This window comes from Salvia splendens, chromosome 2 (assembly GCF_004379255.2).
Source record: "Salvia splendens isolate huo1 chromosome 2, SspV2, whole genome shotgun sequence".
Lineage (NCBI taxonomy): Eukaryota > Viridiplantae > Streptophyta > Magnoliopsida > Lamiales > Lamiaceae > Salvia > Salvia splendens.
This window is the reverse complement of record NC_056033.1, coordinates 24,415,556-24,427,721: the sequence shown is the minus strand read 5'-3', so window position 1 is coordinate 24,427,721 and position 12,166 is coordinate 24,415,556. Positions and strand designations below refer to the sequence as shown.

The 12,166-nt window shown below is 45.5% G+C and overlaps 1 protein-coding gene across 1 annotated transcript; it reads left to right on the top strand.

Annotated features, from left to right (window-relative positions):
* Positions 1–8,361: 8,361 nt before the first annotated feature.
* On the top strand, positions 8,362–9,756 carry LOC121776834. Its single transcript, XM_042173998.1, has one exon. It carries the CDS (start codon positions 8,362–8,364, stop codon positions 9,754–9,756), a length of 1,395 nt encoding a protein of 464 aa, XP_042029932.1.
* The last annotated feature ends 2,410 nt before the right edge of the window (positions 9,757–12,166 follow it).

The window sequence follows — 12,166 nt, the reverse complement described above, 5'->3', positions numbered from 1 at the left end:
GACATCTAGGAGGGATGATGAATATCATAGTATTGAATTCAACACATTTGGGAGGGAGATTGATGAACAACTAGATGTACCAAAGGTGTCATGTGATGGTTCAGATGGTTCTGATAATTATAATGGTTCTGATAATTGTTATGGTTCAGATGGTTCTGATAATTGTGATGGTTCAGATGGTCCTGATAATTGTGATGGTTCAGATGGTCCTGATAATTGTGATGGTTTAGATGGTTCTGATTGTGATGGTTCCGATGGTTCCCAACCAAGTGATCTTGATTATAGTGCAGAATCATGTGAAGATTCTACAGACGACGAGACACTTGATATGATGGTTGAGAATTATGTACAACCATCTGTTCGTGGGGAGCAACCTGTTCCCGACTATGTGCCTGAAGGAGTACCATTTTTTCGATCACTACCATGTGAAGGCAGCCGAGGTTACGTTTCAGAAGACCATGGAGTGGGTGAAAAAGATATGTGGTATTGGGATGAGGATAATCCGAGACATATATGAGGTTATGGATAGTAAATCAAGAAGATGGCATGCAGTTTGTAGGGACCCATTTGGTCCGAAAAGAAAAGGCAAGGACCTTGGGAAACGATACCCATGTAATTGGGAGGTTAAAGCAACGTTTAAGAAACGCGATGGTAGCTGGTCTATCAACTCATGGGTTAATCGTCATTGTTGTATGGGAGATCATGATCCAAGTGAACATGTTAATCTTACATCATCCATGATTGCTCTCTGTATTCGAAGTCAATTTGAAAACGGTGTTGAATTCAAGCCTTCTGCGGTACGTACATATATCAAAGATAAATTTCACGTTCAAATCAGCTATAAGAAAGCATGGTATGCTCGCAGAAAAGCTATTGAGCTTGTATATGGTGGGTGGGAGGGATCATTCAGACAACTCCCCAGCTACCTGACTGAGCTGCAAAGTCAAAATCATGGGACAATCGTTGAGTGGTTGCATGACTGAAAGGACCATGGGTGCGTAGGTGTCGTTCAAGCAAGGATATATCCTACTGGTCAGGATAGAGATCCTAACTAAGCCTAGACCCAGGCTTCAAAGATTCCTCAACCCACTTCTACTGAGCAGTATGGTGGTGGTAAGGGTCGAATCCCACAGAGATGGTGCGTTAAAACTATTGTGGTGATATTCTGGATGGTTTGGTTAGCTACCACGCTTTGGGTTGAGACTTATCTAGGCTGGAATTTAAAGGTGGTACTCTACTGACTAGGAGGTGGGAAAGGTGTTGGACAGGCGGCTGTGTACGTGGAAATGGGGAGACATTTTTGTAACAGAAAATATTTGGAAGGTACGGGATTCTATTTTGGGCTAGACAGAATATTCAGAGGGTAGTGGTAGTCATGGTGACTAGGCCGACAGATCTGCAGGTTATAACTAAAAGTAAAGGACAAAAAGCAAAAAGCATCTAAAAAGCAAAGTGGTCCCCAACATTAGACATGAACATCTTCTTCTTCAACAACACAAACTAAAATCAGAAAATAATTCCAGATTCAACACGGAAACACAGCTTATCAATTCGCGAACACAGATCCACAAATAAGAACACCAAATCTGAAATCAAAACACAGAAACTGCAACTCCGCGTACTGGTCAGCAAGAAACGAAACGCACTCAAACTAAACTTCACATGCAGCGATTCACTCACGATCGAACAGTTCCACGTTTAACTAAAGGAAAATTGCGACGGAAACAAGGAACGAAAAGATTTAGCACTTAAAACACCAAGGAACCTTAGATCTAAGCTAACTAGGCGGAATAGGAAGGAAAAGAAATCATCACAATAACCGAAACGGAAATCAACTTCATGGCATAAACACGTTCAGATCTTCGACAAGTACTTCAAAGGCAAAAAACATCCAAAAGCAACAAAGATCCAACGTAAGGAAAACAAGTAAATTAAACTACGAAAGCGAATAAAAGTGTTTTGCCACTCCGGGCGATGAAATCTCTAAGCTACGGTCTTGCTGGCTGGAACGGACGATTTGGAACTCCGGGAACATCTAGATCTTCAAGTGACCATGGCAGTGGCGAGGAACGAGATTCTGGACTGGGCTGAAAGACTAAACTCCGAGAGAACTCTCCTAAAAGTGATGATGATGAACCTTCAATGATCTTTTATTTCTCTCCAAGTGGCTTCCTTTTATAGGGAGGCTTACCCTTGATTTTTAGGTTAAGACCTTGCGGTGAAATGACTTCTTTGCCCTTAGTTGTGATTGAGCAGCCCCAGCTATCCTCCTTCTCCATCTCGAGCCATTTTTGCATGTATACTGGTCAGTACGTAATCGTCGTGACGCCCTTTTCACTTGAAGTGTCTGAAACTCTGCCTAATGGCTAGAACGCTTACCCTGCACGCATAAGCAACTAGTTTTGCAGATATAATTCAATTATGCACATCATACTGACCTGTAACCTAGGCCTAGAATACGACTTATCAAACTGCTCACACTTACCACATGCTTGTCCTCAAGCGTGAAGAACAAACAAAAAAAGGAATAAGTCGAATTCTAGCCTGGTTACTCCCCTGACCGACTCTACTCTATACTACAACGACGCAAAGAAAAACACTTGGTCAAACACAGAAAAAACACACAAACACACAAACACAAATAAAACTAAAACACAAAGATTGGGCTATATTTTCAACCATCCCTTACCTCGGGATCTGGTGCAATCCGGCCTTAGACAGCCTTGAACTTCTGCCACCCCCCATTCCTTCCTGGTCAGTATATCCGCTTGTCAAGATCGCCCAAACTCTCGGCCAAACACTAGATTCACTCGGTCTCTCATACCTCACCAGGAATGTTGGGACCGCATTCTCTCAATATGCTCAACCACACTTGCTTCGGACTTGGATCTCACGTGCAGCTACTGAAGGGCTTAAAGGCTTGTAATGAGGCTATTGGGTTATAGTGTTTTGGGGTAGATGTTCCTAAGGCTCTAAGTCTCAACATTTCTATTTTATTGATGTGGGGGGGAACTGTGTGCATTAGGCTTCTGATCAGTTGCTTCTTAGCTGGCGCTTCTGGCTTGGGTCTCCAACTGGTCAGTATCATCTTGTGGCTTTGCCACCCTTATTCCTTCTCTTTTTTGTGTGGTCAAGTTTCTGACCATTTTTCTCCACATTCTTCTCTCTCTCTTTTTTTCTTTTTCCTTTGTGGCTTCGCCACCCTTATACCTTCTTCTCTCCCCCTTTTTTTCTTTTTGTGGACCCGGGATAACTCCCTGGTCGATTTTCTTCTGAACTTTCTTGCCCAGCTGGAGTCTGCTCTCTTTCACATCTTTCTGGCCAGTAAGCTTCATTCGCCTCATGCCTTGCACACACACAGCCCCAGTGGCTAGGGGTATTTATCTGGGTAAAAGAGTTGGGAAAAGAGGTTCTAAAGGTGGTTTTTTTTTTTTTGGGGGGGGGGGGGGCGTTTCCTACTGCCTTTAGTGTTTGCTACCCGTGGTCACTTCATCCTAGGCAAATTGTGGCAGCCTCTCCTTTTTTTTCAATATTTGTGGAAAGTGGTTCCACTTTAAGCTTATAACTCACATTTGAAGAGGGCTTTCGCGTTTGGCTCTAAGTATGGGCTTTTCTCTCATACTCACATCATCTATCCTGACTAGGAGGTACTAGGGAGGGTGGTTTCGGTTTTCCAGCATGTCTTATCTCCCTCAGTTCCCTTCACCGTCAGCTCAAGACGGTTGAGTTTTAAACCCAATCAACACACAAATTAAAAAAACTAAATTTAACAGGACACTAACACAAGCACGAACACAAAAACTACACATATACACATATACACATACTCATCATACTGGTCATTGCGTCCCCCCTCCCACTTCACAAGTGTCTGCCCTCAGATAAGGCTGTGAAGTGGAAAAGGTAATGACCAGTATGATGGACACATAGACAAACATACAGAAACAACAAATTAAAACTAAAACTTCTCACACTTAGACTATGGAGTAGGCTAAGTGGGAGAGTTTGAAAATCTAAACAGACCAACAAAACACACATATATATAAAACTCCTCACACTTAGGCCGTGCAACGGACTAAGTGTGAGTCAGCATGCGTACGAAACAAGAAAAAGAAAAAAAACAAAAACATGCTACACAGAAACAAACACCAACAAACAGAAAGCTAAAAATAAAACTAACTTGTCACAGAAACAAACACCAACAAACATAAAGCTAAAAATAAAACTAACTTGTCAGGGTGGGGGGTGGTCTAGCGAAGTCTCCTGCTCCTCCGTGGGGCAGGTGGTGTAGGCTGCTTTTCCAGGGGTTCCTCTTCCGTTCCAGTGTGATCCTCCTTTTCCTTCGCCGGATCCTCGGCCTCTGCCGGCACCTCGGCGTTCTCTTCCTCGGGCTCTTCTATCATTGTCTCTGGTGGGTGGGTCTCATCGTCTTGGCCTCCATGGCCGCTTGTTCCTGTAGCTGGTTCCTTCTTCCAGCTGGTCACTTCCTTCAACAACTCATCTTTCACGGATGCCTTTCGGCCCATCTCCGTGATCAATCGATGGTTCTCCTCTCCTAAAGTAGTCACTAATGTCTCCATAGCATCTTGCCTCTGAGCCAATGTCCTATGCTCTGCAGATCCTTCCAACATCCGTTCCACTACTCCCGCTAGCTTGACCATCTCTGCTTTCAACTTCTTATTCTCCTCTCTAACTTTGTCCATTGCTTTCTCCATTCTGGCTTGACGCTGTTCCTGGTCTGATGCCAATCCGATCATTTCTGCCCTTATGTGTCTGCTTTCCTCCGCTATTTCCTCTACAGCTTTTTCCATCCCCTCTTGCCTCTGGTCGTGTGCCGGTGCTTCATGAGCTACTGCTAACCGAGCAGTGGGTATAGCTTCCTCTCCCATCGCATAGAAGTGTGGCACGCCTTGCCTCATGTATACTGCATTCGTCCGGACGAACATGGGGGTATCAAACAATCCTGGGGCGTCCACCATCGTCAAGGGGGTTAAGTCTTCGTCCTCCGAAATGGTGATGTTGTTTCTCACAAAGATTCCCAATATATGGCAGAGGGAAATATTCCGTGCTGGGTGGGTAGCGATGAGGTGACATGTGTATGCAGTCCAGAACCCTAAGTGCAACTTCCTGCCTTTCTTGGCACACCACATAAGATACAGCTCCGTCATTGATGTCCGGACTGCCGAATTGGACTGTCCTAAAAGGTTGTAATCTAAGAAGAGTTGAACCAGGCGTAGATTAGGATCATTGAGATGGATAGATCGGGAGATAGTGGACTGAAATTGTCCTGCCCCGGGGTGAGTAAGTTCTTCCCAAGCTACCTGGGGCTCGAAATCCACATGCCTGCGGGGAATCCCCCGCTCCCTATCTCTCCACTCGGGCCCTATGGCCTCTTCCAAACTGCATATTCCTAGCCGAACAGTCCATATAATCAAATTCATCCTAATCTCACCTCCAAATACTCTAAAACTGATACACTCTACATCCAAATCAGTTGTGACCTTGAATCGAAAGGTCGCGAAAAATTCTTTGGCCAAATCGACCGGAACATTCAAATTCTCATTTCTTAACAGCCATTCAAAACCCAATTCATGCACAAGGGCGAGAAACGATTCCCGAACCATCAATTCATCTAAAGAGGGGAGATGAATTACCTTTCCACTCTTAACCTTCTTGCCTTTTGCGTTCTTTGTGCGATAGATGGATTGGAGCTCCTTGGAGTCAAAAAATTTCATCCCCTCCACCACGTCATCTGTGAGCTCCACCGTCCAACGCTTATATCGGAGTGGTTCTGCAGGTGGATGCAATAATTCCTGATGATCGTTAGGGAGTTGCTGCTCCTTGTACTCCTCATCTTCCATGGTCGTATCGCTATCGGATTCAGATTCTTCACTGATCTCATATTCACTGTCACTCTGTGTTTGCCGGTTTGATGGGGTCCTCGGGTCAGCCTCAGTGATCACTATGCCTGTGTTCATGGTACGCGGTTTTTTGGTACTCGGCTTGTTCTTCACAACAGCTTTTCCTTTCCTTTTTCTTTCTATCTGGTACCTGGCTTCCTCCTCAGCTTGGAGTAAGGCCTCGTCCTTCTCAGATCCAGCAGACCCTCCTGACTCTGATGTGAGGTTCGGTCCCCCAGCCATTCCTTCCGTTGTCGTGCCCGGTTCGTTCTGTACTGGAGACACCCCTGTGTCTTCCTGATCAGTAGCTTGAACATGTTCACCTTCAGCCTTTTTCGGAGTGGCTCGCTCTTCCTCGCTTGCGATCTCTATGGGGTCCTCCGCCGTGTTCGGTTTGGCCCTGCTGGAGGCCCACTTACCTAAACAACGTTGCGATACCCTCTGCGGCTTGGGCGAGTCTGCCTTGGGGTCTGTCTTCACCACCAGTTTTCGCCTGACCGGAATCGGCTTTACAACCTGAGGTGCTTCTACTTCTGGCTCCGCTGTCTCTGTTCCTGCGTCCTTGGCTTCCGTAGACGCAGTACCTTCCTCTTCTACTAGTACTTTATCATCCCCGGCTTTCACTTGGGGGTCTACTGGTTCTTTTTCTTTACTCGGTACCTCTCCTTCCCCTCCTACCAACTAGAAAGGTCGGCCTTCCGGTATGGTTCCTGATATGGCTTTCTCCCTGTTTCCTACTGCCCCCAATGAGAGGTCTAGACCCTCAGCCATTGGTGCAGTGTCCTCTTCTCTCCGGTTGACCCTGTTCAGAATCGAGTCAAATTCTTCGTCTGTCATGAGGCCTTGTTTTCTGGCCGATTTATTCAAATCTATTTCCGGCCTTCTCACTTCTTGAAATACCGGCTCCTCCTCAGGCGTCCTCTTTGTACCTTCGCTCCCCTCCGGAGTCGTCTTTCCTTGGCTCGACTTTTTCTTACGCTCCTCAGGGTCGGAGTCGTAATGTGCGGCGATAGCGTCGAGTTCTGCCGATTCTGGTACTGAATCTGCTGCATGACTTACCGGCGCAGGCGAAGCTTCGCTGGATGTGGTTCCGACGCCCCCCGTTTGACCAAAACCAGTCAATGCCGCCGTCCAGTCCCTAGTTGGGTCCTGTTGGCGAAGAAATGCCATCATGGCATCCAAGGAAACCATGGGCGATGGCTGAGCGACGGGTGCTGGTGGGGTTGGCCGTGGTCGTGCCTCCGGGGTTTCTCGGTGGCTGGGTTTGTTTTTCTTGGCGAATGCCTTCTTACCCATGAGCGGAAATTACGATCTGGAAATTAGGGTTGGGAGTCGGCGGAGATGAAAAAGGAATTTTTCGAGAGAGAGTGTAATTGCAAAATGAGGGTTTGTGAGGGGAAAAGGTAAAGCGGTATGGTTATGTGGGAGAGAGAATGCAGTTCCAGGTGGTTGTAACCAGTTATCAGGGGTAGCCGGTCGCGACGTTTCAGACGGGAAGGGCGGTTGAGGTTTCTGGCCTCTGATTGGTCCGCGCGTCTTTTCCCTCTGCTCACGCGCCATTTTTCCTGCTGTCACCCTGCAAAAGCTGCACAAGCTTTAATTCAAATTTACGTCCTCTCCATAATTTCTCCCATACTTACCTAAAAAAGAAACTAATTCAAATGGGCACTTAAATAAAATTTTGAAATAGCACCAGATAAGTAATCTCTTGGTCAATGTGCACTTCAAATTAAAATTAAGGCCCGAAAATATTTTTGGATTTTTAGGAATTATCTAGCGTGCAAAGATTAATTACGTATTTACAATATTTACAACTTCCTTAGGCAATTGTCTAGTGGAGATGATGAGAAAGAGAAGCAGGTTGAGAGGAGGGATGAAAAGGTGGCTTCCCCTGTGGGAGAGAGTGACAAAGGTCCTGATGTCAGGTTGGGAGAGGGGGGGGCTTTCCAGCGTTATGCTCAGCCAGATAAAGGGGCAGGAAGACTTGTGGAAGTTGATGAGGAAGGGTTCCAAACCCATTGGGGCAGAAGGGGAAGAGCAAAGGGGTTTAGAGGTAGGGGGCTGGGAAGATCTCTTTCGTTTGACAAAGGTAGAAGAGAAGGAGGTGGGGGTCAAGGGAGGTTTGGTGAGAGTGTGGAAGGATATATGGAAAGGACCTACAGTCACCTAGGGCCCCTAGACCAGGGAGAAAGTGTAGTAGTGGATAAAGATTTCTCAAAGGGCTCTTTCTCCAATCCGAAATTTTTTAAAGTTCTGCCAAGTGGAGACTTTGATTCTGAAATCTATGAAGATGAGAGGGATTGGGAGCCAGATGACGAGCTGGAGGAATTGGAGGCTCTTGAAGATGGAAGCCTGCTGGAAAAAAGAGGGGCTGAGGGTGAGGAACCCAAGCTCTTAGAGATTGAATGCCCACCGAAGAAAGGGAGGTTTGAGCCCTCCGGTGACACCCTCATGTGTTGACATGCCTTACAATATTCTCATCTGGAATGCTCGGGGTGTGGCTAATAAGAGCACTCAGAGCACCATTAAATATCTAATAAAGACTCACAGAATCTCTGTTTTGGCTATCATTGAGCCTCTGATAAAACCAAAACCAGACGTTTTTAGTAGAATGTTTGGTCTTCAATATAAAGGTGCTAATGAAAATGGGCAGATTTGGATTTTTGCTGAAAATGGAACGGAAATGGATGAGTGGGACTCCTCAGAGCAAGTACTTCATGCTCGTTTTTTGACAGATGGACTCCCTGCTCCTTTTTTCCTATCTGTGGTTTATGGGAAATGTTCTAGAGAAGCAAGGCTGCCTCTTTGGGAGAAGTTAAGGGCCCTTGCAGTTAAATGTGAGAGCCTCCCATGGATGGTGGGAGGGGATTTCAATATCTTCACCTCTGAGGATGAGAGACAAGGAGCTAGCCTCAGAAAGAGCAGGACAAGAGAGATGTCTGATTTTGTAAATGCTATTAGTGACTGCCAGCTCATGGATCTTGGGGCAGATGGTGCAAAATTCACATGGGCTAGAGGAGACACGTTTGAGAGACTTGATAGGGCCTTGATTGGTGAGGGGTGGTTGGACATGTTTGCCTCAACCAGAGTCACTAACTTACCAAGGGTCATGTCTGATCATGGTCCTTTGCTTATACAATGCCAGCTACCAGGTCCTCATATCCGGCCACCGTTCAGATTTCAAAACATGTGGACAAGACATCATTCTTTCTTGAAGGAAGTGGAGAAAAGCTGGATTGAGGCTACGGGTGCTCAGGGTATGGTGAACTTGCATTTAAAGTTAGGCAGGGTGAAGAAGTGTTTAAAATGGTGGAACAAGAATGTGTTTGGAAATATTTTTGAAAGGGTAAAAAAAGCTGACATGGAGGCTCAAGAGGCCCTTAAAAGATTTGAGCAAGATCAATCTCCTTGTAATAGAACTGAGATGAATAGAACAGCTGCTGAGCTTGTCTTAAGGTTAAAAATGGAGGAAGACTACTGGAAACAAAAAGCAGCTATTAGATGGTCTGTTGAGGGAGAAAGGAATACCAAATTTTTTCAAGGGTGGGTCAAGCAAAAGAGAGCCAAATCAAGGATTCATTCTATTGAAGAGGAAGGCCAAGTCATATCTGAAGATGGGGATTTAAGAGCTTCGGCTGTTAATTTCTTTCAATCCCTGCTGTCCTCTGATATTGAGCACCTCCAGGAGCCAAAGTTAGACATCCTAAGCTCCCTCCCCACCGACTTTAATTTGGAGGCTTTGGAAAGGACTCCAACAATAGAAGAGGTAAAGAGAGTGGTTTTGATATTAATGCTGATAGTGCTTCAGGGCCTGATGGGTTTTCTTCGCTTTTCTACCAAACTTGCTGGGACTTAGTAGGCACTGATGTTACTAATGCTGTCATTGACTTCTTTCATGGAGCACCAATGCCAAGAGGATTTGCTGCAACAATGATCATACTAATTCCTAAGAAGAAGAATCCAACTTTGTGGTCTGAATTCAGACCAATAAGTCTGTGCAATGTTTCTAATAAAATCATCTCTAAGCTGCTGACAATGAGAATGGCTCCCCTGCTTCCTATGCTCACTGCCCCAAACCAGAGTGGCTTCATTAAAGGCAGGTTGTTGAGTGACAACGTGCTGCTTGCCAAAGAAATGTTCCATGAACTTGGGAAGTGTAACCCCTCACCAAATATGGCTCTCAAGCTTGATATGGCAAAAGCATACGATCGTGTGCAATGGCCTTTTTTACTCAAAGTTCTGAGAAAGATGGGCTTCTCGGAGAAATGGGTGGGGATGATTGAGAGATGTATAAATTCTTGCTGGTTCTCGGTTCTTCTAAATGGAACCCCGGCTGGTTTTTTCAAGTCAACTCGGGGTCTCAGACAGGGAGATCCCCTCTCCCCATCTTTATTCATTTTGGCGGCTGATTATCTTTCTAGAGTGCTGGATCGCCTGATCCTTGGACAAAAGCAAATGAGGTTTAACACAGCTAGGTACACAATGGGTGTCTCTCATCTTTCCTATGCGGATGATATTATAATTTTCACTCAAGCGCGGAGAGCCTCCCTCAGGAAATTAAGAGGCTGCCTTAAACACTATGAGGAAGTGTCAGGTCAGAAAATCAATGAGGGAAAGAGCTGCTTCTACATTGATAATAAACATGTGGGATGGGCAGATGGCATTACTGCTGTGGGGGGTTTTCAAAGGGGTAGCTTCCCATGCACTTACCTGGGGGTCCCCATTTATCGTGGAAGGAAAAAAACAAATTTGTTTATGTTCTTACAGGAGAAAATATCACAGAAAATCCATTGCTGGTGCCATAAACATTTATCGTTTGGGGGTCGTCTCACTCTAATCAAGAGCATTTTGGAAGCAATACCGGTTCATGTCTTTCAAGTACTTGAACCAACTAAGGGTGCTCTAAGGATGTTGGAACAGGTGCTAGCAAGGTATTTCTGGGGATCTTGTAATACAAGTAAGAAAACTCACTGGATTAGATGGAAAGATGTGTGTAGACCAACCTCGGAAGGTGGGCTTGGCTTGCGAAGGATGGCTGACATAGTGGAGGCTTATAGTTACAAACTTTGGTGGAGATTTCGTGAGAGAAGCTCTCTTTGGGCAGAATATATGCATAAGAAGTACTGGTCGGTTTCTTCAAACATGATCATCTATCGCACCAGCAGGTTTAGCCCCATTTGGAGAAGGATGTTTAAGGCTGGTTTGAAGTGTCAAGCTCTGATAAGATGGATGCTAGGGAATGGAAAGGTCAGTTTCTGGAACGATATATGGTTGAAAGACCAGCCAATCAGTGAGCTCTGTTTTAGAGAAGGGACTCCTGCTTTTGTAAGAGTAGAGGAGCTATGGACTGAGGCTGGCTGGAATACAGAGGAGGTTTTTAAAGTGTTGGATGAGTGGGGGATTCCGAGGGAGATGGGTGATGAGATTCTGGTCACTCCTTTTGACGACTCAATGGAAGACCGTGCTAGATGGGCCCTGACCCCACATGGTAATTTCACAGTTGCCTCAGCTTGGGAACAGATAAGAAGCAAAGGGGATAAGTTTGAGGTGTATGATTTCATCTGGGGAAAGGGCATTAACCCCACAATATCAGTTTTCCTTTGGCGTCTCCTTGCCAACAGAATTCCGGTGGATGTGAAACTTCAATGGAGAGGTGTCTCTCTTGCTTCCAAGTGCAGATGTTGTGAAAGGTCGGGAGAGGAGTCAAGGCTTCATCTGTTTGTGAGTGGTGAGGCAGCCCATGAGATATGGAATCACTTCTCAAAATGGTTCCCAGATGTTCCGGAATATGGGAGGCGAGGGGGTAGCATTGAGGGGCGTATGAGATGGTGGCAGAGACATTTGAAGTCTAGAAATAAACATCATATCTGTATTTTAATTCCTTGCTTGATCTTTTGGTACATTTGGACGGAAAGAAACGGATGTGTGCATCTGGAAAATGTGTTTAAACATGAGAATGTTTGTAAGAGGGTGGTTTTGCATCTGAGTAATCTGGTTCTGGCAGGTCACTTAAAGCCGGATGACTGGAAAGGCTGTGCTCCGAGGGTTGAGTTTATGACAGAGAGAGCTAATGAACGTTCGAGAAGAAGGGTTGAAAGAGTGCAATGGAGACCTCCAGATCATCCGTGGCTGAAGCTGAATACAGATGGTGCATTCGGGGGTTTAGAAGGTAAGGCAGGAGGAGGTGGAATCTTGAGAAACCATTTGGGAGAGACCGTGCAAGCCTTTTGCACACCTATCTCTGCAAACTCTGGGTTTGAAGCTGA

Bases quoted from the DNA above. Each gene is read 5' to 3' on its own strand.
- LOC121776834 (XM_042173998.1), top strand. From the start codon at position 8,362: ATGCCTTACAATATTCTCATCTGGAATGCTCGGGGTGTGGCTAATAAG.